Source organism: Esox lucius, chromosome 18 (genome assembly GCF_011004845.1).
Source record: "Esox lucius isolate fEsoLuc1 chromosome 18, fEsoLuc1.pri, whole genome shotgun sequence".
Lineage (NCBI taxonomy): Eukaryota > Metazoa > Chordata > Actinopteri > Esociformes > Esocidae > Esox > Esox lucius.
Genome location: NC_047586.1, coordinates 1,663,515 through 1,691,066, shown reverse-complemented (window position 1 = coordinate 1,691,066; position 27,552 = coordinate 1,663,515). Strand labels below are relative to the sequence as shown.

The 27,552-nt window shown below is 45.6% G+C and overlaps 1 protein-coding gene across 6 annotated transcripts; it reads right to left on the bottom strand.

Moving 5' to 3' along the window:
- Window positions 1–396: 396 nt before the first annotated feature.
- On the bottom strand, window positions 397–27,008 carry si:ch73-217b7.1 (ensconsin). Of its 6 annotated transcripts, none has more exons than XM_034287827.1 (20): window positions 26,723–27,008; window positions 19,722–19,865; window positions 19,066–19,140; window positions 16,334–16,497; window positions 15,834–15,945; window positions 15,141–15,245; window positions 13,241–13,354; window positions 12,933–13,028; window positions 11,366–11,482; window positions 8,888–9,042; window positions 7,215–7,357; window positions 6,185–6,435; window positions 4,646–4,796; window positions 4,403–4,574; window positions 4,154–4,258; window positions 3,884–3,934; window positions 3,132–3,165; window positions 2,819–2,939; window positions 2,511–2,686; window positions 397–2,244 (listed from the first exon to the last, which is right to left on the bottom strand). In XM_034287827.1, exons 3-20 carry the CDS (start codon window positions 19,103–19,105, stop codon window positions 2,234–2,236), a joined length of 2,118 nt encoding a protein of 705 aa, XP_034143718.1. In that variant the 5' UTR covers window positions 19,106–19,140; window positions 19,722–19,865; window positions 26,723–27,008; the 3' UTR covers window positions 397–2,233. The 6 variants fall into 6 exon arrangements, with proteins under 6 accessions (XP_034143718.1, XP_034143712.1, XP_034143713.1 ...); XM_034287821.1 differs by lacking the exon at window positions 26,723–27,008 and adding an exon at window positions 24,762–25,363; XM_034287822.1 differs by lacking the exon at window positions 26,723–27,008 and adding an exon at window positions 24,762–25,363 and having other exon boundaries at window positions 8,888–9,018.
- Window positions 27,009–27,552: the final 544 nt, after the last annotated feature.

Sequence of the window (27,552 nt, the reverse complement as noted above, 5' to 3'; positions counted from 1 at the left end):
ATTGTTGCTAACAGTCTTAGAATGTGTTACATCCCCAGGTCTACATCTGCTGTAGGGAAGAACACATCGATTTAGGACCGATTTTAATCCCTCGTGTCCAGACGTAGTCATTCAGTAGCACATCGAGCTTCTTAACCAATTACGCATGTATAGTTTGGGGTCCAAACTTTGGGCAAGTCGAAATTGGATTCAAGTGGGCCACGTTCTCCCGCAGTCCACATATCACACAATGCGTCACAGCGGAACGAGCAGGAAAGTCCGCATTCATAATTTCTCTGATTTAAAAACAGTTTGGGGACATTTTCGTCATCATAGTATAGTTGCACACAAATGTCTCCTCGTTTAGTGTGCCCTCTGCTGGACAGATTTATTAGAACATCTGAGAAATCACTCCCATTCATCGTGAAGACAAGAAGTGTTTTATTCACATGCTATACAGGCGGGAAAGTTGGGAAATGTTTGACAATTCTTACTATGAACAGACAAGAAGCAGAACACAAATAGACGCAGAAAGACCTCTCTGTAGAACCACTTGAATTCTGAAACAGGAGCAATCTGTGGTTTTACAACTATAAGTTCTGCCCCAGAACCCACCAAAAGGTTCCAGACCCATTTTATCTTCTTGGTGTTAGGACTGAGAACTCATGGTTAGTCTTAATAAAATAGAACCTTTATTATTTATACACAATATAACTTCTAGCTATGTATTATAACAGTATTTATGTGCCTGTTTCGCAAACCCTGATTAAGCATTGTCAAGGATCGTGATGTTTTTTGTGCTTGACTAGACTTAATCAGAGTCTGTGACAACAGAGTTACATGTTGTGAATCCAGCCAACAGATCAGTGGTGCTCCACAGCAGCACTTCATTGTCAGGACAGCCATTATAAGGACAATGAACAGACTGGTGCTCAGGGAAGAACTTACAACCGTTGAACTTCATCTTTAGGTTTTCACTCCGTGAACTTCCCCTTTATCCACTTCAAACCTTCATCACTAGCAGACATAATAAAGGGCGATCTGTTTCTCAAAATTGTAGGGCTGTACTGGGCCCAGATTAAGTCTAGTCCTGGACTAAGAAGTTCTTCTAGTGGAGGTACTCCAATAGGAATGCCTTATAATCTAGGACTGAGCTGAGTCTGAGTTAATTGGTTTATAAGAGTTGTGGCTAGAAGGCCTCAATCTTGCCCAGGACAGATCCCTGGAAGAACTAACCTCAAAGGATCATTATGGGTTTCATTTTAAAGGGTTCTACACTAGGTCGGAGGGTTCCATCTGTACATGAAACAATGTAGGTGTGAACTTGGAGAACCGAGTCCTGGAGAGAGACAGTGTCGTGTGGTAACAGATGTGTTCTGTTGGGAATACATTTTTTTGTACTGATTATTGAGGTCCACCTGCAGAATTACTGATCTACACACCACACCCAGATACACATTATGTAAGGGGAGTGATTCTTTGTCAATGAATGTTCAATATTGAATCCCTCTTGTGGCTTTTTGACCCAAACAACAGACATTCATCTCCTTCCTTCATGGACCAAATGTCCTTCAGACGACAGGATGATGTCCTGACGATGTGTGGATTGGTTGATAGGATTTAAACAATGTCCAGCTTTTGACAGAGAAGCCAATCATCTGACAGATACTGTGAGACATGGGCGGGTCCTTTGGGTGCAGAGGTCAACCAATCTCAGAATCATAGGAACAAAAGTAGACAGATCTATGCTCTACATTAATAAAAACAGAAAAGTAATCACTATCTTCACAGCAGTAATTATAAAACTAAACATGATTAAATCAGTAGCGTACAGTGTATTTGTGTTTTACTGAGAGGAAACAAACCTTTTGTTTAACTTAAACTCAACGATACACCCTTCCTGTGGTCATCCACCTTTGAATCGCCGACACAAATGGAACACTATTCCCTACATACTTCACTACTTCTTAGAGGGGAAAGAGACCCATCTAGGGTGTGGCCTATTATCTCTACAGCAATAGGAATTCTTCAAGTATAAGATTAGATGACTGATCTCAGAACAGGTCGCAGCAATCACCTGAACCCCCCCCACCCCCATTACAGTCAAATAATGGTTTGACCCATAACTGGGTCTCTGTCATACAGGGGGCTGGTGGATGGTTGTGGGGGTGGGTTGAGTTGTGAACGGTTCCTCTTACGGTCCGTGGCTGTCCACCTCCATCCGTCCACCTCCATCTCCTTCGGTTTCCAATCATCAGACAACATCTGCCAGGCCGAGAACACGGTCAGTGTTGAATGTTAAGAGGCTGATAGCACATTTAAAATACCAACTCCACAAGTATTTTGAAAGTGATGCTTTTGGCACTTTATTCTAGCGCTTCCAGATCTGTGTTGTGTTGAAGGCTACAGACCTGCCCTGTGTTGTGTTGACGGCTACAGACATGCCCTGTGTTGTGTTGACGGCTACAGACCTGCCCTGTGTTGTGTTGAAGGCTACAGACCTGCCCTGTGTTGTGTTGAAGGCTACAGACCTGCCCTGTGTTGTAGTGACACGTTGTCTGTTCCCCCACTCATTGGCTTGACGATGCCGTTTTCACGAAAGGCGATGACAGGGAGGTGGTGGTCATGCTCCTCATCCTCCTCACCAGAAGGTGGTGGTCTGGACTCCGATGGGAGAAACAGCACCTCCTCAAACGACCCGTCCTCGCTGAGTGAGTGGAGACAAATTGTCAGGAACATTCTTGGGTGCATTATTACTACCTTATGAACAGGGTCTTTGAGTCGTCGTTAACACCATATTAAATGTGACATTCTATTAGATTTATTCCTGCTGTCCCACCTCTCCTCAGTAGGGGGCAGCATTGATATATTGAGGTCACGGTTGGGGTCAGGAGCTCCGTGCCCATTACTGTCACTGTGCTCGACCTCTGCCTCTGACAAACTCACTGAAGGGGGCGGCGCTGGAAAAAACACAACCAATCAGAAACATTTGGGTTGACAGAAACCCCAGGTTGTTGCAGTAAATCAGGTGTTGTTACCTTTTAAAAGAAATATATAATACACAGTAAAATATAGACACTGGTCTAGAGAGGAAACCAATAATGAAAACCTTAATTAGACACCTGATCTTGCAGGGTGGTAAAGAGAGCTACCTGATTGATCTCCAGTCTTCGGAGGGTTGGTTTTCTGGAGCAGAGAGGAACAGATATCAATTATTTAAAAGCTTTTCATTGTAAAGGGTCACAACTAATAACATGGTGGCAGAAAAATGACAGACCTCTGGTTAGATAGACACAGTCTACCCTCTCGTCCCCAGGTTAGATAGACACAGTCTACCCTCTCGTCCCCAGGTTAGATAGACACAGTCTACCCTCTCGTCCCCAGGTTAGATAGACACAGTCTACCCTCTCGTCCCCAGGTTAGATAGACACAGTCTACCCTCTCGTCCCCAGGTTAGATAGACACAGTCTACCCTCTCGTCTCCAGGTTAGATAGACACAGTCTACCCTCTCGTCCTCTGGTTAGATAGACACAGTCTACCCTCTCGTCCCCAGGTTAGATAGACACAGTCTACCCTCTCGTCCCCAGGTAAGATAGACACAGTCTACCCTCTCGTCCCCAGGTAAGATAGACACAGTCGACCCTCTCGTCCCCAGGTTAGATAGACACAGTCGACCCTCTCGTCCCCAGGTTAGATAGACACAGTCGACCCTCTCGTCCCCAGGTTAGATAGACACAGTCGACCCTCTCGTCCCCAGGTTAGATAGACACAGTCGACCCTCTCGTCCCCAGGTTAGATAGACACAGTCTACCCTCCCGTCCCCAGGTTAGATAGACACAGTCTACCCTCTCGTCCCCAGGTTAGATTGAGTCTACCCTCTCTTCTCAGTCTGAACCTACATACCTTCTCAGCTGGGTCTGAGCGACGCGTCCTTTTCATGATCTCCTCCAGACGCTATCAGAGGACAGTCAAACACAGTGAAACAGTTTGTAACCTGTTCAAACCTGGCTCTTAGACAGTACATCTGGTCAGTTGTGTGTCCTCAGGAGTATAGAAATGACAGTGTGAATGGGGTTGATTAGGGTTCTGGTTAGGGGCCAGTAAACACAGGGTGTCCCCAACAGCTCAGTAAACATGTGACTATGGATTCATCCATGTGTGTGGATCTATGACCTTCTTCCTCTCCATTCTTTCTGCCTCTTCTTTCTGAAAGTGCTTTTCTCTCTCCATCCTCAGTTTCTCTGCCTCCTCCTTCTGACGATACTCCTCCTCGTCTCTCTGAGAGACAGACAGACAGGGCGACAGAGAAAGAGCGAGACAGGTTGAAAGAGAGACAGGGTAAAAGAGAGCGAGAGAATGCAGGGTTGTTTTAATTTATATTTGTTTAAAATTTTTAAACAAATATGCAGGTGTATATCTGACCAGTTGTTGTTGTCTCTGTGCCTCCTCCTCCTCCTGCTGCTGAACCCTCTTCTCCTCCTCTTGTCGCTCCTCCTCCTCCCTTCTATTCTTTTCCTCCGCCTGCCGTTGGGCCTCCTCCTCTCTCCTCTGTCGCTCCTCTGCCTTACGCCGGGCCATCTCCTCTTTGCCACGCCTAAACAAACATTCATGTTACACATTACATAAACACCAACACATAGCATATACACCTCTACCCAACTCTACCTCTCCTGTTCTTCCTGTTCTCTCCTCTCCTGCTCCTCTTTCTCCCTCTGTTCCCGGGCTTGTCTTCGTTTCTCAGCCAAGATACGAGTGGCCTCCTCTGGGTCAGTGGTGCCTGTTGTAGGCCTTTGGGCTGGAGGACTGTCCACACACTCTACACAGACAGACACGCACACAGACAGAGACAGAGTCATGTCCAGTCTCTATTTAAACCACCATGCTCGTCTCTCTCCCTGGACACATCCACCATGCTCGTCTCTCTCCTGGACACATCCACCATGCTCGTCTCCCTCCCTGTGACACATCCACCATGCTCGTCTCCCTCCCTGGACACATCCACCATGCTCGCTCTCTCCCTGGACACATCCACTATGCTCGTCTCTCTCCTGGACACATCCACTATGCTTGAGAACTTGAAATGAAAGCCTCCTGGCAGTTTGAATCACCATTTTACACCTCTAACAAGCTTTTTGACTAATCACGACTAAAGTAACATGGATTACTAAATCACTGCTAAGAAAAACTGAAAATGGTAATTGTTTTTGGGCTGGTTCTATGAAATAATTAATACACTGATGTGTGATGCTCTTAAGACAAGACAACTTATTGTTTAAATTGTACCATTTAACGGTCTGTATTGTACCATAGTAGACAACGTCATAGGCTGGTGCCAATCTGAAAAACTGATTTCCTGATATTTATATACCTTCGCTCTATCCATCTGTATACTGAACAAAATCTGATAAATGCAATATCGTTAAAAAGTTTGGGGTCACTTAAAATGTTGTTGTTAAATGAAAGCATTAAAATGAGATCAAATTGATCCACAATACAGTTTGGACATTGTTAATATTATGAATGACTATTGTACTATCTATGGCTGATTTTCAAAGGAGCCAGAGGACATAGTTGGAGAAACAGACATCTCAACTGGCAGATTCATTAAACAGTACTTACAAAACACCAGTCACCATTGGGGGCAGAGAGGAGACGAAGGGGGGGGGGTTTAGAGAGGAGACGGAGGGGGGAGGGGTTAGAGAGGAAACGGAGGGGGGAGGGGTTAGAGAGGAAACGGAGGGGGGGGGGGTTAGAGAGGAGACGAAGGGGGGGGGGGGGGTTAGAGAGGAGACGAAGGTGGGGGGGGGTTAGAGAGGAGACGAGAAGGGGGGGGGGGGGGGTTAGAGAGGAGACGAAGGGGGGGGGGGGTTAGAGAGGAGACGGAGGGGGGGGGGGGGTTAGAGATGGAGACGGAGGGGGGGGGGGTTAGAGAGGAGACGGAGGGGGGGGGTTAGAGAGGAGACGGGGGGGGGGTTAGAGAGGAGACGGGGGGGGGGGTTAGAGAGGAGACGGAGGGGGGGGGGTTAGAGAGGAGACGGAGGGGGGGGGTTAGAGAGGAGACGGGGGGGGGGTTAGAGAGGAGACGGAGGGGGGGGGTTAGAGAGGAGACGGAGGGGGGGGTTAGAGAGGAGACGGAGGGGGGGGTTAGAGAGGAGACGGAGGGGGGGTTAGAGCAGGGAGATACTGTATGCAAGGTCCACTCACGGTTGACTGTTGTGTCATCAGTGTCTGTGTGGAGGCTGGCTTTCAGTTGGCCCTGGGTTTGGGGGCGGGGCTGCATGGGAGAAGGAGTTAAACCCGCCTGGTCTCCCTCAGGTCCTCCTCCTGGCTGTGGTCCAATCAGAGAGAAGCTCTCTGGCGCCACCCTGCTGGGCCTCAGGTTCCCTACATCCTCTCCACTGGGAGAATGCAGCTGCTTCGGGGGGGGGGGGCGAGGAGACGGTTTCTGACGAGGTCTGGGGCAGAGAGAGAGACAGGGGGGGTAAGACACAGACAGCCACGGGGCAGAGAGAGAGACAGGGGGGTAAGACACAGACAGCCACGGGGCAGAGAGAGAGACAGGGGGGGTAAGACACAGACATACACGGGGCAGAGAGAGTGACAGGGGGGGTAAGACACAGACAGCCACGGGGCAGAGAGAGAGACAGGGGGGTAAGACACAGACAGCCATGGGGCAGAGAGAGAGACAGGGGGTAAAACACACACAGCGAACAAGAGCGACAGAGACAAAAAACTATGGACAGGATTTTCTAAAACATTACATTTTGACATTGAGTAATTATAAGGAATTTTAAGTGAAAGAAATGTAGGTTAAAACCAGGATTTAATTTAGACTTGACACAGACTAGTAATGTGGCTGAAAATTAAATACACTGGCCAGGTTTGGGGTGTTCCATTGAGCTTCATTTCTTGTCCCTGAATATGCACATAGAATGGCCTTTGTACTTGCATTTTTCAGAGGTTATGTGTACATGTCTACCTCGAAAACCTCACTGCTGCCATTCTCTGGCCTCCCCTATTTGCCTTCATTGCACATTTAGAATTGCCATTTGCACTGTATTTGCCTTTATTGCACACCTATACATTCCATTTGTAACATAGACTACATTTAATACTTGTAAATATCCTGCCCTCTTCTATTTGCACTTTTGGTTAATCTAATCTAATGTGGGTCCACGAAAGAGACCCTCAATTGATTGATCCTGTAAGCACTTGAAGCTGCTATTCCACCAACCTTCCAGGTGAGGGCGCTGTCACTCTGCTCTGCTGTTTCCCTGGTGACTGGGACCTCTTGGCAGGTGGCAGATTCCGAGGGGGAGTGGTCAGAGGGAGTGACAGGTTGGTCCAAGACTTCCTGACAAAGTCCTTATGCTTTTCCTTAAGAACGGGCAAAGAACACACACATGAGAACACACATGAGAACACACACAGACAGACAATCCCAGACAGACAGACAGACAATCCCAGATAGACAGACAGACAGACAATCCCAGATAGACAGACAGACAGACAATCCCAGATAGACAGACAGACAGACAATCCCAGATAGACAGACAGACAGACAATCCCAGATAGACAGACAGACAGACAGACAGACAGACAGAGAATCCCAGATAGACAGCTAGCCTGTAGATGGATCAAGCGGTTTGTTACCCAGACAACTGACTCATCTAACAACTTCATTATATTTATATTTGTGAGTCAGTCGGTCACAATTGATCGTGAAACATCTCGGTTCTGATCCTCAGGTCACAGTGGACCGGTTCCAGGTCAGGACACTGCTCTGGACAAAGACCTGCAATACCTTTCTGTCACAGAGGATCCACATACATACACAGAGGGTCCAAAATGACAACAAGGACTATTTCCATATTCTGAACGTACGGAGTCGGTTGACACCAGACTGACAGAGTGTGTGTGCGTGTGTGTGTGTGCATGAGCAATGCAGAGAGAAAGGTCAGTGGCTCTAAGTCTTTAATGACATAATACATCAGACAGACCAACAGATCAAGACAGTCTGAGACAGTACCTGACCCAGGCCAGAGGATGATGAGAACTGATCTCCTGTGTCTGACAGATCTGTGCCTTTACAAGCACATGCATCAAGGCTCAGAGCGCATGATGATGATGATGATGATGATGATGATGATGTGTGTCACCAGTGCAGTTTGGTGATGTCATGTGTGACGGTCGGTTTTTCACTGCAATCTGTTATTTCCTTTGTATGAGCGGAGCGGTAGAGAACCCATCATTCCAGACTATTTACACTTTTAGACTCTTTTGGTAAATTGCTTTTTCTAGTCCAGGATTAATGGGTCCAGAAAACTACCACAGAGAGTACAGAAATTACTATTTGATAGCCGTTTCAAGTGGATTTGTCACAGCTGCTTGTGCTACATCAACCACCCACTTTCTCAAGATTAATATCAACAAATGTCAACAGAGAGAGACAGAAGGGAACTCTACTATCACCACCAGAGGGACAGAAGGTAACTCTACTATCACCTCCAGAGGGACAGAAGATAACTCTACTATCACCACCAGAGGGACAGAAGGTAACTCTACTATCACCACCAGAGGGACAGAAGGTAACTCTACTATCACCACCAGAGGGACAGAAGGTAACTCTACTATCACCACCAGAGGGACAGAAGGTAACTCTACTATCACCACCAGAGGGACAGAAGGTAACTCTACTATCACCACCAGAGAGACAGAAGGTAACTCTACTATCACCACCAGAGGGACAGAAGGTAACTCTACTATCACCACCAAAGAGACAGAAGGTCAGTATTGTATAATGTGTTCAGTTGCGCCCAGGTGATACTGACACCATAATGTATTGAAATTACCAACTAAAAAGGGAACAGCCTTACGTAGGCATATTGATAATGCCATGCGTCTTACCAGCAGGTTTCCCGTGGTCTTCCTCCGGTTGGTCACGTCCTTGGGGAGCCGTGGCTCATGGTTGCGGCAAGGAGCCAGAGGTTGGGATTGGATGGACTTAAAGGAAGTGGATCCCATTGGGTGGCAAGACACTGAGCGAGGACACACAGGAAGGGCTAGTCACCAGGTTTGGACCAATCAGGGTAGGGTCACCAGGTTTGGACCAATCAGGGTAGGGTCACCAGGTTTGACCAATCAGAGGTTAAAAGACGGACAGGATGAGAAAAAGGAGCGATGCAGGAAATGACGAAAGGAAGGAGGTGAGAAAGACAGACGGCACGGAAGGAGAGGGAGAAGAGAGAAGAGTCTTTGTTAGGGCTACCACAGCAGACTAAACCTCCTGTTACCAGCCTGTCTAGAGGGGCAGAGAGGCCAAGACAGAGGGTTTATTCAAACATGCTTGAGGCAGGAATAAATGAATAAGATTAGTGAAGCTGACATCCCAACTCTCCAGTCACTCAACTGAAGGTTACATTTAAAAACTGTTCAGGTTTGAGGTCAGGCCAAGGGGTTAAGTTTAGGGTTTGAGGTCAGGCCAAGGGGTTAAGTTTAGGGTTTGAGGTAGGCCCACCCACCAACCCAGGTCAAATGACCCCTCCGGGCTTCAGCGGTCTGAAATGCAGACTCCGCCTCCCACACCAAGTCAACCAAGCACAGTACATCGGGTTAGTAAAACATGCACGTGCGTAGAGTGTAAGAGAGAGAAAAGAGTTGCCTGGACAGACAGGAAACAGAATGTACACAACCTCTGTTGGGATGTTTTACTGGTAGAAACTACACAGCCCATTATGACATCACTGATATTATACACACCGATCAGCCATAACATCAAGATCTGGGAAATTTGGAGGCCAAGTCAACACCTTGAACTAGTTGTGTTCCTCAAACCATTCCTGAAGCATTTTCGCTTTGTGGCAGGGCGCATTATCCTGCTGAAATAGGCCAATGCCATCAGGGAATACCGTTGCCATGAAAATGTGCACATGGTCTGCAACAATGCTCAGGTAGGTAGTACGTGTTGAAGTAACATCCACATCAATGGCAGGACCCAAAGGTTTCCCAGCTGAACATTGCCCAAAGCTGCTGGCTTGCCCCCTTCCCATAATGCATCCTGGTGCCATGTGTTCTCCAGGTAAGCGATGCACACGCACCAGGCCATCCATGTGATGTAGAAGGAAACGTGATTCATCAGACCAGGCCGCTTTCTTCCATTGCTCCGTGGTCCAGTTCTGATGCTCTTGTGTCCATTGTAGTTTCTGCAGTGGACAGGTGTCAGCATGGGTACCCAGACTGGTCTGTGGCTACGCAGCCCCTTACGCAACGAACTGCGATGCACTGTGTGTTCTGACACCTTTCTATCAGGACCAGCATTAACTTTTTCAGCATTTGGAGCTACAGTAGCTCATCTGTTGGATCGGACCACATGGGCCAGCCTTCACTCCCCACGTGCATCAATGAGCCTTGGCCGCCCATGACCCGGTCACCAGTTCACTGCTTTTCCTTCTTTGGACCAATTTCTTGCTTTTAACACATCAACTTTGAGGCCTGAATGTTTACTTGCTGCCTAATATATCCCACCCACTGACAGGTGCCATGGTAACAAGATTATCAGTGTTATTCACTTCACCTGTCATAATGTCATGGCTGATCAGTGCACACACACACACACACACACACACACACACACACACACACACACACACACACACACATACACACATACACACATACACACATACTCTGTGGCTCCGGCCAGGCAACACACATGGTTGCTGTAGTAACACAGAGGGCCAAGGAGTCATGCTGAAACTTGGAGGTCTGTTGGCTTGGATACAGATGGCTGGGAGAGTATAAGAGTCAGCTAAGTCTTACAAAAGCCTTGAGAGGCACAGGGGGTTTCAAACCTCACCACTCACCCCATCATTACTGGGCTACAGTCTGAACTACAAATACAACCTCACCACTCACCCCATCATTACTGTGCTACAGTCTGAACTACAAATACAACCTCACCACTCACCCCATCATTACTGTGCTACAGTCTGAACTACAAATACAACCTCACCACTCACCCCATCATTACTGTGCTACAGTCTGAACTACAAATACAACCTCACCACTCACCCCATCATTACTGTGCTACAGTCTGAACTACAAATACAACCTCACCACTCACCCCATCATTACTGTGCTACAGTCTGAACTACAAATACAACCTCACCACTCACCCCATCATTACTGTGCTACAGTCTGAACTACAAATACAACCTCACCACTCACCCCATCATTACTGTGCTACAGTCTGAACTACAAATACAACCTCACCACTCACCCCATCATTACTGTGCTACAGTCTAATCTACAAATACAACCTCACCACTCACCCCATCATTACTGTGAACAGCCTGGACAGAGATTCCTAAAATGTGTGTGTCTTACCTGCGTCTCCTGACAGGCTGACTGCGCTCCGGCTGCGTGCCAGGTAGGAGTGTGTTGGCTGAAGCAGACGACTAACCACTGTGTTCTCCCAAGGGGTCAACGGCATACGACGCATGCCTGGAACACACGCACCCAGTTAGCTGGAAGGCAACAACATGCGACGCATGCCTGGAACACACGCACCCAGTTAGCTGGAAGGCAACAACATGCGACGCATGCCTGGAACACACGCACCCAGTTAGCTGGAAGGCAACAACATGCGACGCATGCCTGGAACACACGCACCCAGTTAGCTGGAAAGCAACAACATGCTCCCATGACGAGTGCTGTGAAGGGGTGAATTACCATGCCCTCACCATGCCCCCACCCTGGAGGAGAGCAGAGCATGACCTCATGCCAGAGAGAAAGAGGCCTAACTTTAAATAAACTAGGTTCGGGGTAGCTTAGCTACGTATTGAGCTGATTCCACACTGCCCAAAACAAATGGGATGTTAGCTCAAAAACTCAACATTAATATGATAGCCTGGTCATACAGTAATCACCCCCAGACCTCTCAAACACTGGAGACAGCATTTTCTTGCTCTGCGTTCCTCTGCTTATTTCTGCCTTGCCTTCAGTACTGCAAAAATTAAAAGAATAGGCCTCGGAAGCCTTAGGAAAACGTTTCGGCCTATGAGATCATTATTAGTCTAACTGACAGACTTGTGAGTTCTGAATCCTTTGTCCACCCAAAAAAGTATGTTGCTGGCAAGGGCTTCATTTGCGAGAGACAAACATGACTGGATTGGGGAGATTCATGCAGGTTGGTCAAATCATTTCTCCTCAGATTAAAAACCAAACCCACTCATCGGGTTGTGAGTGAGAGTAAAGACACAAACATGCTGAAGCTCTGTGCCTCGATGTGTCTGGGACAGAACGCTTGGAGGATTTAGACCCACGCCCCAGACAAGACAGACACACCGAACGGCTGAAAACTGACCAACAATCCAACCAGCACAGCGCTCCTTCAACCCAATTACTCAGTTTTCTTTATAGTTCACTACTTCAAATCAGGCCCCATTTAGGACAGATTCAGCTGTCATTTTACTTAACCAATTGACCTAAAAGGACCAGACTATGAATGTAGACAGAAGGTCTGAACCTGAGAACTCTACTGCAGATTCAGTCCTGACGGTCGAGACCCAAAGGATGGAGGAAGGAGAAGGAGAATGAGTCCCTCCACAAAAACAAACAGATTATCCTCTGGACTGGATTAAAGGAATGGGTGGTGAAAGGAGGGTACAAACCCCCATGTTCTGACCCCTGACCCCATTACAGACAAGCGGGAATCTAGAATCTAATCTGTCTACTAAGAAATAATTTGCTTTATCATTGTAGTGCTGAAATACCCAGACAATGTTTTCTGTAGTAGTCAACATCTTTGGATGGATTTCAGGTGGACATTAAAGGCATTCTTCTGTAAATGTAACAGATCAGTTTCCAGCCGATGGTCTGATAGATTAGTTGTGGTGAAGCGAGGGCGGTGGAACATGGAGGGGGAAAGAAAATCGAATTTTCCCAGAACCACCTGCAGGACTGTCATTTGTGGCCTTTCCCCCTGATGGGCGGAGTTTGGACTGTGATTTGCTAAGGAAGGGTGAAGATGAGGTCCTCTTCTGCAATGCTAGGAGGAGCCGTGACAGACACACCCACAACATCAGAACAAACCAGCACATTCAATACCATCATGATGCCACAACAATATACAGTTCAAATGACACTGGCCAATCTAAAGGAGTAGTCTACGAATCAAACCACCACCATCACAGACAGATGAGAAGCACAGGTGTGACTTGCTGTAGAGACACCATACCTTAACATGGACAAAGTGTTTACCTCGGTCAGGAGAGTGTAATAATGTTGCAGAAGAGTAGGACAGTCTCTTGGTTATGACCTGATCAGCTGGGTGTTTGGAGAGATTCATAGTCGACACAGACCGCCTTTCAGCATCTACAGAGAGACACACAGACCGCCTTTCAGCATCTACAGAGAGACACACAGACCGCCTTTCAGCATCTACAGAGAGACACACAGACCGCCTTTCAGCATCTACAGAGAGACACACAGACCGCCTTTCAGCATCTACAGAGAGACACACAGACCGCCTTTCAGCATCTACAGAGAGACACACAGACCGCCTTTCAGCATCTACAGAGAGACACACAGACCGCCTTTCAGCATCTACAGAGAGACACACAGACCGCCTTTCAGCATCTACAGAGAGACACACAGACCGCCTTTCAGCATCTACAGAGAGACACACAGACCGCCTTTCAGCATCTACAGACCGACACACGGAGACCTCCCGTCACTATCTACAGACGGGCACAGAGACCTCCTGTTAACATCTACAAAAACACAGATAAGAGTGCTGATAACAAAAACAGAGGAAGCACTCTGAAAGCGACAAGAGAGTGCTGGGAGGAACAGCAGCAATCAAACTATTCTACTGCTACACACAATGGCCCTCATTTATCAAAAGTGCGTGCACCAAATTTCCAGCGTACACCTGGCGTACACCCAAAACCACGGTGACTTTGAGATTTATCAATATGGACGTTGGCGTACGGCACTCTCAAATCCTACGCCAGCTCAGGAGGTGGTGTACGCACGTTTTGAGTTAACGCACTGACAAACTAAAAGATATGATATATTATGACCCACTGTAAAAAAAACAACTACATAATAATTACAAACTTCAGTGTTTATTTTTGTGCAACATGGACTTCAATGTTTAATTTGTGTGACTTTACCAAAGCATTTGATTTATATGTATTCCTTCAGATGCGAGCCTGTGCGCTTTACATGACGTTTCAGGGTTAGGCCCGGCAGTTGCACACGGACTGGGTTCAGTAATAAAAGGCTTTTAATGACCAAAATATAATTCAGACTGACAAAATAATAAAAATGACATTCTTTTTCTTTTAAATAATAATAGAAATAATAATAATAACGACATTCTTCTTCTAAATAACAATAAACGTAATTAATAATAAATATCATAAAATAATAAGACGAATATTACAAATTGTCATGCAATTATTAATGTGAATGAATGGTACTCCACATCACATCATCATCTTTTATTCCGCTTTTTAAACTCTTTCTACCTCCCTGGTGATCGTCTCAATCTCCACGTCAGAGAAGTTTCTCTTTTTTGCCGTCTTCCGTGTGTCCATGGCGTAAAATGAGGGCGTGGGGGAAGCGGAGACTTGAATATATAGGGGCGTGTTATTCTAATGACGATCATTTTCAGCCGCGGCATTTAGCAAGGGCAGGTATTGCGTACACCTGGATTTTAAAGGTATGCACAGTTTCATAAATCAGGCGGTGAGAGGAGTGTAAGCAAAATCTTATGCCAACATATACGCCCGTTTCTACGCAAGAATGATAAATGAGGGCCAATAACTCTACCATAAAACCAGGTTAATTAGCATGGTGGACCTGATAACTGTGTTACCTTTACAAGGCTAGCTCAGAGGAAACGGTCCCAAAATGCTAGTTACCATCAATAGGTTATTATTAATTCTAAACGATGAGGATGAAACTAGTCAAATGTTCTCTACAAGTAATGAATCTGTACAAACGTAACAAACCCAACATGCAAACGGTACATTGTCATTACTTTAAGGCTAACTGAGTGGTACATCAGCATTCAGTTGCGCTAGTTCTCAGCTAATGCTATCTATTGCTAGTTATCAGGCTAGTGCTACCACTAACAGAGGCAAATATTCACATTGGTGGCTCAGGCCGTATCGGCGGTAGACACTGAAAGCACCCTGGAGGTGGTGCTCCAGGCCTGCTAGGTCGAGGGGATAGAGAAAAGACGACTCGACAAAACCTGCACCAGGAGAGAAATAACCAAACAGAAAGGGGGGCAGAGTAGGGTATGAGTCAGAATACAGGGGCCACCAGAGGCTGAACACACAGCACAGATTCAAATAAATGAAACACACTCTCTTTGACCTGAACTATGTGTTTAAAGGCAAAAAATTTACTTTAGGTTGTTAGAAAGCATCAGCTAAACCCACAAAAGTCGCAAATACGTAAAATGACTAAAGGGAGACGTCCTTAATTTACAAACATACCAGTCCTGATCGGACACAAATATCGACAACACAAGACCTTCAGCTAGCCAGAGCTAGCTAGTCTGCCTGCTTCTGTTTCAACCTGGCCCAAATCCACGTTTGACTACTACAGGGGAACTTGGCTATGTATCTGACTGGCAATAAGAAATGCACGCTAACTCTGGATAACACTGACTAAGCTCTGAATACTTTACCTAGCCTTAAGTGATTCACATCGCTTGCCATCTATGAAACCAGCAGCTGTATATCTACACTAAATATCTAGCTGTAGCCTCTACATTTTTTTTTTAAATAAAGTATTTTAGGGGGTTAAATAGTCGTCCATCGGTGCATTTGTTTACCCCGGGGTGTGGTGGGCGTGTTCACGGGCAGGGCCCCGCCCCAGGACCAGCGGTTCTGTTTAGCTCTTTGACTCCTCTCCACTGTCCGACGGAGAACCGCTTCATGGCGGGCCTACAACACCACGGCAGGAAGACAAGATAACATGAATGGTCATTCAATTAGCTGCAGGCTTGTCGTGGTCACGAAGGACTATCACATTAGTTATCTACATTAACGTAACCCAGCCTCCCACTGGTACATTTGGGGTTAGAGTCGGAACTGGTACAGTCGGGGTTAGAACTGGAACATTTGGGGTTAGAACTGGAACATTTGGGGTTAGAATTAGAACTGGTGTTAGTTAAAGTTTTAGAGGTGTTTGGTTCAGGGTTTGTGATAGCTTGAAGATTAAGTTATTAAGGGTAAGGAATATGGAAAATATGGAGTAATTTATCTGACCTACAAATGTGGGCAAAAAAATTAATGTGTGTGTGTGTGTGTGTGTGTGTGCGCGTGTCCACACTTTCTCCTCCTCCAATTTGTGGCGTCTCTTCTCCTCCACAGCTGCTCGTCTCTTGTCCTCCTTCATCCTCTGCTCCTCCAGCCTCCTCCTCCGCTCCTCTAAGTGCTTCTCATAGTACTGCTTGGCCTTCTCCTCTTTCTCCTGCCACGCCAACTCTCTCGCAGCTACAAAGACAAGCAGACAGACAGGCAGGTTGGCAGACAGGCAGGTTGGTAGACAGGCAGGTTGGCAGGCAGACAGGCAGATAAAGAAGACAGAAGAGCATCGGTTGAGTTCAGAACTTCTTCCATCTCTTCATCTTCATTTAACTGAAAACACCCGTTCTTAGCGTTACTGACAGAATGCGCGTTGATGCTGTGGTTTAAGCTCCCGAACATAAAAAAGGTCCTGTTGTTGCCATGGTACCCTGGTTTCATAAGAGCAGCCCAACATGTGGAAGGGGGGCGAGGGGTTTGACCCAGTCTGGACCCAGTCTGGATGATCGGCTAGCAGGGGGGTGAGATGAGTTTTGGCACGGAGGAGGGGTAGTATGTGAAACAGAGGGATTTTCTTTGTATCGTTCAGCACTAAAGCTCCATCACATGACCCAGATCTGACCTATCAGATAGCCACTACGTGTGTGAGGCTGTTCTCCCTGCCTTGCCCAGAGCTGCTGGTCCTATGAGGAACACAAAGGAAAATTCCACATCTGGAGCTAAAAGCAGTTTTCTGCTAGTTTCAGTAAGAAGTGGTTGAGAAACCAGGGTTAATCTAGTGATTTTTCCATTGTTCCATTGTTATTATTTGTCCTCTGTTCAAGTTTTGTTGAGAGTCAGATACCTTATTAACTACATTTATATATGCATTGTATAATGTAAGAATGCACCAATACATATTATACACAAGAAACCAGGCGAACCCAGTTCAGCCTGACCACAATAGAAAATGTTGCTACCTCGAGTTTCGAACTCGCCCACGTGAAGGGCTGTGTCGTTAACCACTACGCCACAGAGCTGCACATTTGCAGGGTGTCAGTATTGCCTTTTGTCTCGATCTTGAACAAATCCATTTTTGCCGTTGGCCGTTTGAACAGTTGTCATTGATGAATGACACTGATACAATTAAACTGACTAATGTTTCCTACTATGTATTGCGTTTGCCATTGGCCGTTTGAATAGCGTATTAGCCAGTAATAAGCCTTACCGGTATCTACTAACTTACTGGAATACTCATAAGAATTGAGCAATTGCTAGCGAGTCTGCAAAAGCTTTCACTTCATGGCATAAGAACATATTTATTTCTTTGATGTCAAAACAACATACTTTTTTCTTCCATTCGTGAATTACATTTATACAATAACTATTAATAAAGGCGACGATAAACGTGCAATCTACCAGAAATAATTAATGAATGCCGTTGCTCTCAGATTCGAACTTAGGTGCTGTCTTTAACCACTAACCCACAGCATTACATGTTTTAGCAGTCACTAGACTCCATTGAGGATTGTGTTAAACTGACTAATGTTTCTCATTAAGTTTACCTCCACCACAAATTGCATCTATGAACTGTATTGCATTTGCCACTTTCTGTTTTAACAGGGAGAATTGAGCATTGAACTATTCCATGGCAGAAACAGTCGCAACTGTATAAACGTATACAGTTTCCGGTTTTAGCCAGCAAAGTTTTCATCTATATGGAATAATTCACAATACCTACTTTTTTTCGCCTGCGAGGAGATACGAACACGGGACCTATAGTTCACAAGTCCGCTTATCTGACCACTATGTTATTTAACAAGGGAAAGTCAGTCAGTCAGTCACTCAGTAAGAGACATTCGCTCTTCTTAGCCAGCTCCACTTACGCGGTCTGTCAAAAATAAATATATAAACATTTTAAATAAAATGCACTTCATTTTGATTTATCTGGCACTGACTTTGCCAACAGATGGCTTTGATGAAGGAAAGTAAATTTATTATGATTGTCAGATGTTGGTTTTCCAAGACACCTCAAGAGGACTGTACTTATTGTAAGTCGCTCTGAATAAGAACATTTGCTAAATGATTAAGATGTATATATAATGATGCTTTTTCCATTGTTGATCCGGATACTGAACTTTGAGTATCTGCCGATATCAAATGTCAATCCATTTTTATTTTGTTGACACGCTATGATGGCCATAAATGACTGAATCAAATGTCAGATGACATTTAAATATTGAGAAAGTTGTTAATTAAGATTATGGAACTTATACCATAATGACATCAAATGTTAAACGACACAAGGTAGAGCAAGGCATTGTGGGAATGCTATAGCAAAGTAGAATGGGAAAGTGGATATGTATTGGACAAATAAGTCACTGCAGTGAAAACTAGGCATGTGACAAATTTATACGAGCATTTTCTTATTGGTATTTAGTTGAAATAACATGACATATCATGTGAAAAAGCTTGTTATTGTCCAATGCCTACTTGATCAAAGTGGCACTAGAATAACATTTTGCTGGTTAGGAGATCCAATCTGGCAAATCGATAGCGGTCAAGCTGCCTTGTCAAGGTGAATTACAGACTGTGGAGAACTCTTCCCAAGAGGACCAAAAACATTGCCAAAAAATGTCAGGATGAATAATCTAATTCTATACGATAGGGGAATCACCATTTATTTCTGCTGCACTTTTCTCTTTTAAGCCTTTCTGTTTCCGGGCAAAGAAGAAGAAAACAGAAGCCCTTCTGCTGCTCTCTCTACAGGATACACACCAATCTGTTTCTCCTTCTCCTCGCGACGTTCCCGGGCCATCCTCTGTCTCTCATCGACCTTGAGGACCAGCAGCTCTGTAACAAACAGACACATACTAGTAACACAGCACAGACTCTTACCCCATGTCACTTAAAGGAGACATGAAGGAACTGAAACGTCACTTGGTTTGAATCCCAGAGCTGACAGGGGAAAAAAATTATACTAACACAAAAACATGGTTTAACCTAATCTGCTGTGGGATTCAAACCTGTGACCTTTTAGTCAGACCAAACACTGAAGACTAAATCTACGTACGTTTTACTTGTTGTGCAACATCTCTTTAAAGTTGACATATGGCCAATATACCACAGCCAAGTGCAGTTCTTAGGCCTGGACACTTAGTTGTGGTAATATACCATAAACCACCAAAATACTGTATTGCTCTTATAAATTGTATGTCAATACAGAGCAAAAAAGAGTGATGCAATGTCATACCCATTATATACAATCATTATATACGACACCCCGGCAATTAGCCAATCAGCATTCAGGATTCAAACCACCTGTGTATAATTATATACGCAACATGTCAGTAAAGTGAGAGAGTGGTTTGTTAGCAGCATTGTGGCTGGGAGTAGGTGTTGGAGAGAGTGTCAGGGCAGGAGTGATTTATCACCTGGTTTGTTAGCAGCATTGTGGCTGGGAGTAGGTGTTGGAGAGAGTGTCAGGGCAGGAGTGTTGGACAGGGCCTGGCCTGATGATGAAGAATCAGGTCCACTGGACGCTCTTCTCTCCGCTGTCTGGTTCTGTGAGTCAGAGACTGGGGACAAAAATGGCAGGTCAATAAGGCTTTGTAATGGTACCCAGACTCCTGCAACCACCGAGACGTGTAGCGAGGATGGACCTGGAACGTCATTACTAACCCCAGGGTCTGTTTGCTGGGTCTCTTGAAAAGCCTTACTAACCCCAGGGTCTGTTTGCTGGGTCTCCTGAAAAGCCTTACTAAGCCCAGGGTCTGTTTGCTGGGTCTCCTGAAAAGCCTTACTAAGCCCAGGGTCTGTTTGCTGGGTCTCCTGAAAAGCCTTACTAAGCCCAGGGTCTGTTTGCTGGGTCTCCTGAAAAGCCTTACTAAGCCCAGGGTCTGTTTGCTGGGTCTCTTGAAAAGCCTTACTAACCCCAGGGGGTCTTTGCGGGGTCTCTTGAAAAGCATTACTAACCCCAGGGTCTGTTTGCGGGGTCTCTTGAAAAGCATTACTAACCCCAGGGTCTGTTTGCGGGGTCTCTTGAAAAGCATTAATAACTCCAGGCTCTGTTTGCGGGGTCTCTTGAAAAGCCTTACTAACCCCAGGGTCTGTTTGCTGGGTCTCCTGAAAACCTTACTAACCCCAGGGTCTGTTTGCTGGGTCTCTTGAAAAGCCTTACTAAGCCCAGGGTGGAAGACGCTGACCCAGCACCTGACTGACACCAGTTATGCCACTGAGCTGTCCAGGCGAGTGCGCCGACGGGGCAAAATGGTGGATTTCTTTACATTTATTGACAATCTGTTTCTGCGTCACAGTGTTTCTTAGTTCACACAAATCAATAGTCCTTCATCCACACCTTCCTTTTCTCTGCCAGCCAGTGGCTCATCACACACTCCTCACCACACACGCACACTCCCCTTTCCCCAGTGGAGCAGAGCACAGCTTCACATGTACTACAGCAACATGTTTGAATCTGACCAACTGCTCCTTCTGCACAAACAGAAGAGGATCAAAACAGAATGCAATTTAACTGTACAAAGTACATAAAATAATAAAATTGCATTTTCATTATGAAATATGAGTCACCATATCTTAAGATGTACAAAATGTTTATCACCATCTTAAGATATGTGAGAATGACAGTTGGCAACCAAGTGCAGAAAGGCCATTGATTCCACCCTCAGCCTCCTATTCAGGTAGGCTCTGTGATTCTGGTAGATTTGGACCCCTGAGTAGTGTCATGATAGCCCTAGATATTCCCCAAAACCTGGAACATCATCCTCCATCCCATAATACTGAAGCTCATTTCTATACTCAGGAAAGTATGAAAAGGATCCATGAAATCTTATAGCCAGTTATTGTTTAGGCAAAGACATCTATACAAGGGCATAGGTTTTTATTTCATAGGGGGGGGGGGGCAAGGTCAACAGATCCCAATCTGTTTTAATTATCTATTATAGCTAAAATACAGTTTAACTATAGCAGAAAGTATTTTATATGTATAAAATATACAAAGGACAAATCTGTTTTTTTTATATTTATTCAGGAGAGACTTGCTCTGGCAGTGTTAACAAATAATGTTTTCCAAGTCAATAAAGCCTTCAAGTAAGACAGAAAAATAGTGAGAGAAGAGAGAGAGACTGGAGGGTGTCACCTGGGTTTAGTCAAATCATAAGGCGTGATAACCAAAGCATGGCCTTTATCCACACACCCAACCCCCTGGTAATCCTGCCCGCCGTTCCCATGTGTGTGGTGTGTGTGTGTGTGTGTGTTCATATGGTGTGTATGTTCCCGACTTCAGCTTCTGTGTGCGTGTGTGTGACCTCCCCTCCTCCCGCCGCAGCTCAGATTAAACGGTCACTGTTAGTGATTACAGCCGAACTCTCTCTTGCTGTATGTGGCAGGCTAGGCTAATGTAGCGACAGGCTAACAGCAGGAAGGCACCCTCTGTCGGCGCAGACTGAGAGGATTAGCCACCGCTAATGCTAAGCTCCAGACGGCAGGGGGAGAGGGACCAGAGACCTGTCCACACCAGGCACTCTGAGCTGGGTAAACACAGCCTGAGGAGTGGGGGTCTGTATGACATGACTAGGCTGTTCAAGTCTTATTGTCAGTTTATGCATTTTACAAGTGGAATGTATAGATGTGAAATGAAGGCAATTGCAGTACGAATGGCAATACTAAATGTGCAATTAAGGCAAACAGAGGAGAGCAGTATGAACTATAGTGTATGTTACAAGTGGGATGAATAGTTGTGCAGGTACAAATGGCAATTCTAGATGTGCAATCGAGGCAAACTGAAGGAGTAAGGTAGCATGTGCAGTGAGAGCAGTGAGGCCCAGAGGTAGACATGTGTATGTAACAACTGACAACAAGTACCATGGCAATTCTAAAGGTTCAGTGAAGGCTAATTGAAACTGAAAGGCAGGGAGAGCAGCAGTGAGGTACAAACCTGTAACACCTGATAATGAATATCTTATAAAGATAAAAACAAACTGGAAGTGATGCAGGGCTTGGCTATAGAACAGTTGACTTCTCTGTACGAATAAAGGTAAACAACTCCCATTCTCAAAGCCCTCTCTAGAAGGTCCCTGAGCCGGCCAGGGCATGAGTCCCATCTCCGCGCGGACAAGAGAGGGCTTTTACCTCAGCAGCGCCGCCTGAGATGGTGAGCCAGTCCTCAGACTCAAACAGGCGGGGCTACTTCCATTCCTGGCATTCCACCTGGCACCTGGGTGTCACACCTTGATGACACAACGACAGGGAGGACAGCATGTGGCTGACCTAGATTAACCGCAGTCAAATGGTTGTCAACCGTAACCAACGGTAATACCCAACCAGGCCTTGTGTCAGTCAGCACACTGAGCCTGTCAGCGGACGCTCACATCCTATTGTGTCATCTCATGTGCCAGGTAGAGGGTGGGGCTACACAGGTCAACTGCCACACCCCCAGAACAAACAGGAAGACAATGCCACACAACCATAATATAGTCACTGTTAGTATGTATATCATAAACTAGACAGTTGACTTTGATAATATAGTCAAAATGTATTCAACTATTATAGCACAAAAATTATAACCAAAATAATAAAATGAATGAGCTATGGAACAGTATTTCTACATTACAAATTGCTACAACTACATCTATAGTGACCTAGGCAGGCAGACTTTCCTCCGGTCTAATCCTGGACAGACAGTGCCTATCGTTACATGATATGATGGACAGACAGTGCCTATCGTTACATGATATGATGGACAGACAGTGCCTATCGTTACATTATATGATGGACAGACAGTGCCTATCGTTACATGATATGATGGACAGACAGTGCCTATCGTTACCTGATATGATGGACAGACAGTGCCTATCGTTACATGGTATGATGGACAGACAGTGCCTATCGTTACATGATATGATGGACAGACAGTGCCTATCGTTACATTGTATGATGGACAGACAGTGCCTATCGTTACCTGATATGATGGACAGACAGTGCCTATCGTTACCTGATATGATGGACAGACAGTGCCTATCGTTACCTGATATGATGGACAGACAGTGCCTATCGTTACATTGTATGATGGACAGACAGTGCCTATCGTTACCTGATATGATGGACAGACCGTGCCTATCGTTACATGATATGATGGACAGACAGTGCCTATCGTTACATGATATGATGGACAGACAGTGCCTATCGTTACATGATATGATGGACAGACAGTGCCTATCGTTACATGGTATGATAGACAGACAGTGCCTATCGTTACATGGTATGATAGACAGACAGTGCCTATCGTTACATGATATGATGGACAGACAGTGCCTATCGTTACATAATATGATGGACAGACAGTGCCTATCGTTACATGATATGATGGACAGACAGTGCCTATCGTTACATGATATGATGGACAGACAGCGCCTATCGTTACCTGATATCCTGGACAGACAGCGCCTATCGTTACCTGATATGATGGACAGACAGTGCCTATCGTTACATGATATGATGGACAGACCGTGCCTATCGTTACATGGTATGATGGACAGACAGTGCCTATCGTTACATTGTATGATGGACAGACAGTGCCTATCGTTACATTGTATGATGGACAGACAGTGCCTATCGTTACATGGTATGATGGACAGACAGTGCCTATCGTTACATGATATGATGGACAGACAGTGCCTATCGTTACATGGTATGATGGACAGACAGTGCCTATCGTTACATGGTATGATGGACAGACAGTGCCTATCGTTACATGGTATGATGGACAGACAGTGCCTATCGTTACATGATATGATGGACAGACAGTGCCTATCGTTACATGATATGATGGACAGACCGTGCCTATCGTTACATGGTATGATGGACAGACAGTGCCTATCGTTACATGATATGATGGACAGACAGTGCCTATCGTTACATGATATGATGGACATATCTGTTGCTGTGACTGACAGAGGGAGTTCCCTCGTCCCTCTAGCCCAGATACTCCCTCGTACACACACCATCTCCTCAGCGTCTTACGACACAGACACACATTGATTTTTAAACCATGTGGGGATCATAACAATGATTCTGTATTTTCCAGAGCTCCTACCCCTCTTCTTAAATCTTAACAACCTAACATTTATTCCTCAACATAACCCCTAATGCCTAAACTTCCCCCAATCATAACATGACACTTTACCTGGAAATACTTTTTTCCTAGTGCAGACTGGCTAAAGAACCTTGCAGGGACTGAATTTTTAACTGTCTTTGTGGGGACTTCAAGTCCTCACATGTGTAGTAAAACAAGGACCCCAGACACAAACACGGCAACTTATCAGCCTTCCACTACAAACACAGACACAGTGCTGACTAACATATGAAATTGCTTAGCCAGCAGGAAGTATGCTAATTCACACTCTCCATTTTCCTGCTCATACTCCCTCCTGCAGTCCTACACCATCGATCCTCCTCACCTCGCTGCCTCCTCCGTGCTCCTCTGTGTCCCTCCTCTTCCTCAGTGATGGTGAAGAGGGCTGGGATGGCAGAGCGACAGGCCCCCTTCCTGAGCCTCTCCTTGCGCTCCTGACTTCTCCTGTAGGGCCCTGGCATCACTACGTCCCAGCACCCTGTTTGACCCACCCCACCAGGCGACAGGCAGGATGACCCCCCCCCCAGCGCTAGCTGCTGGAGGCGGGGGTGTTGTGGAAATAAAGGACCTGAGGCTAAAGGCTGACGGCCAAGGCTAGCTCCGCTGTGCCCGTCGGAAGAACAGCCGCCCGAGTCAGCAGGGGACAGGGAGACTGAAGCACGTTCACCCAAACAGACAGAGAGGAACAGCGCTGCCAGCCTATATGAGTGACAGAGAGGAGAGACCAAAATGAAGGAACCAGAAGTGGCAGCTCCCAGCCCGGCTTAGAGAAACCCTTAATCCAGGAGGAGGGAGAGATAACCGCTTCCCCTCTGTTCCCTCTCCTTCAGGAGATGCTGCCAGTTCTACTGCACACTTCCTTCATCACAACCATTCTCTCTCTCTTAAGGACACAAATGCAACGCAGCATCTCTTTCTCACCCTCTATCACACACACATTCTGTCATCAACAGGGCTCCTAAAATATTCAGGGCAGATCTACCGGAGGAACGTGAGCTGGTCCCAGTAAATGGTTTCCGTGACAACAATTGCACGCAGACGAGAGAGAGAGAGAGAAGAGAGGAGAGAGAAGAGAAACTACACAGAATCCAGCAGCACAACAAGTGATGACAACAGCTGACCGGAACTAACAAGACTGAATTCAGACTTCATACTGTTAATGAACATATTACATGACCTAAACTATTCACAACATTTGTCAAGAATTAAATCTGAAAACATTCTAGATAAACTGCAGCATACAATACTATAACTGACCGTTATCAATCACCTGGCAGGTTGGCCATCAAAGTGTTCTGTATGCCAACATTACTAGCAACCGTATGACTGTATATCCTCAGACTGTCCATTATAGATACTGTATATCCTCAGAGACTGTCCATCATAGATACTGATATCCTCATCCAATAGATACTGTATATCCTCAGACTGTCCATTATAGATACTGTATATCCTCAGACTGTCCATTATAGATACTGTATATCCTCAGACTGTCCATTATAGATACTGTATAGCCTCAGAGACTGTCCATTATAGATACTGTATAGCCTCAGACTGTCCATTATAGATACTGTATAGCCTCAGACTGTCCATTATAGATACTGTATATCCTCAGAGACTGTCCATTATAGATACTGTATATCCTCAGAGACTGTCCATTATAGATACTGTATATCCTCAGAGACTGTCCATTATAGATACTGTATATCCTCAGAGACTGTCCATTATAGATACTGTATATCCTCAGAGACTGTCCATTATAGATACTGTATATCCTCAGAGACTGTCCATTATAGATACTGTATATCCTCAGAGACTGTCCATAATAGATACTGTATATCCTCAGAGACTGTCCATTATAGATACTGTATATCCTCAGAGACTGTCCATTATAGATACTGTATATCCTCACAGACTGATTATGGACAGTGTATAAATATCCTCAAAGGACTAAGATGCTGGAGATGTGGTCCAACACTGTGGAGTACGTCTTCACCTCCACACATTCATGACACACACAGAAACCCACACATTCACACCAGCCCATTGGCAGTGGCGCTGCAGTAACCTGAGCTCTGTGGGTAAATAAGACAGTGTACTTTGCACATGTGCACCTACCCTTCCACACAGACACACAAACACATGAGACAAGCAAGGAGGGAGCGAAGGCGAAAACCCAGGAAGTACCTGGTCTATCCACACAGCATGTACCATAGCATTACAGATCGAAGGCGTCTGTGAGATACAGGAACTATTGTGTTTCCATCACCTCCCTCTAATACTTACCAGACCTTTACTGCATTAGCAGGCAGTGCTTCAGTTATTAAGGTAAATAACCATGTTTCAGCAAAGACCGGCAATACTCAATCCTGGCAAAAGGGAGACAGACATTGCCTCCAACAGACGTTCTCTTCAACCTGGTATCTCCAGTATTACTGCCTGAACACACACGGATTTGCCTGCGCAACTGCTGTTCTGATGGCTCAAACCAACTGCTTGCAGACTACATGAGGGCTCAAATACAGCTGAAACCACCCGCAGTTCGGACACAGAACAGGAGACATAGCAACCGTGATGGAATTTCAGGTGAACGTGATTGGCCAGTGACCGTTTGCGACCACGTGCCAGCGTGAGTGATGACAACACGTTGGAGCACAGACTACCGCGGTTGCCCAGAACGATATGTTAATTTAAAAAAAAACAAGCCGATCTAAAAAGAACTCGCTTTACCGCATGAGATGTATTTCAACCTGAGAGATGGTTCGTCTTGAATATACGGTTGCGATGCGCTAATTAACGTAAAATTAGCGCCACCTAACCCGTTGCCTACGTGTGCACGTGGACTTTGTTTATAGTCCAGACGCGTCAGATACCCATCCAGCGCTTTATATAACGGTCTACCTTGCGCTCATATTTAACAGTCTATTTAGCGCTTTATTCTCTCTTTCGTAATGTTAATAAGCCCTAAGACTAAGTCGGGGTGTACTATATTATAAATACATATTTACTGGCGAAAAAGGACAAATAAAACAATCCACCAAAAGGAAATCGAAAATCGTATTGCTTGCTTTTAGGGATTGTAGGCTTAGTGTCTGTATAATATTCGCCCAAGTGCG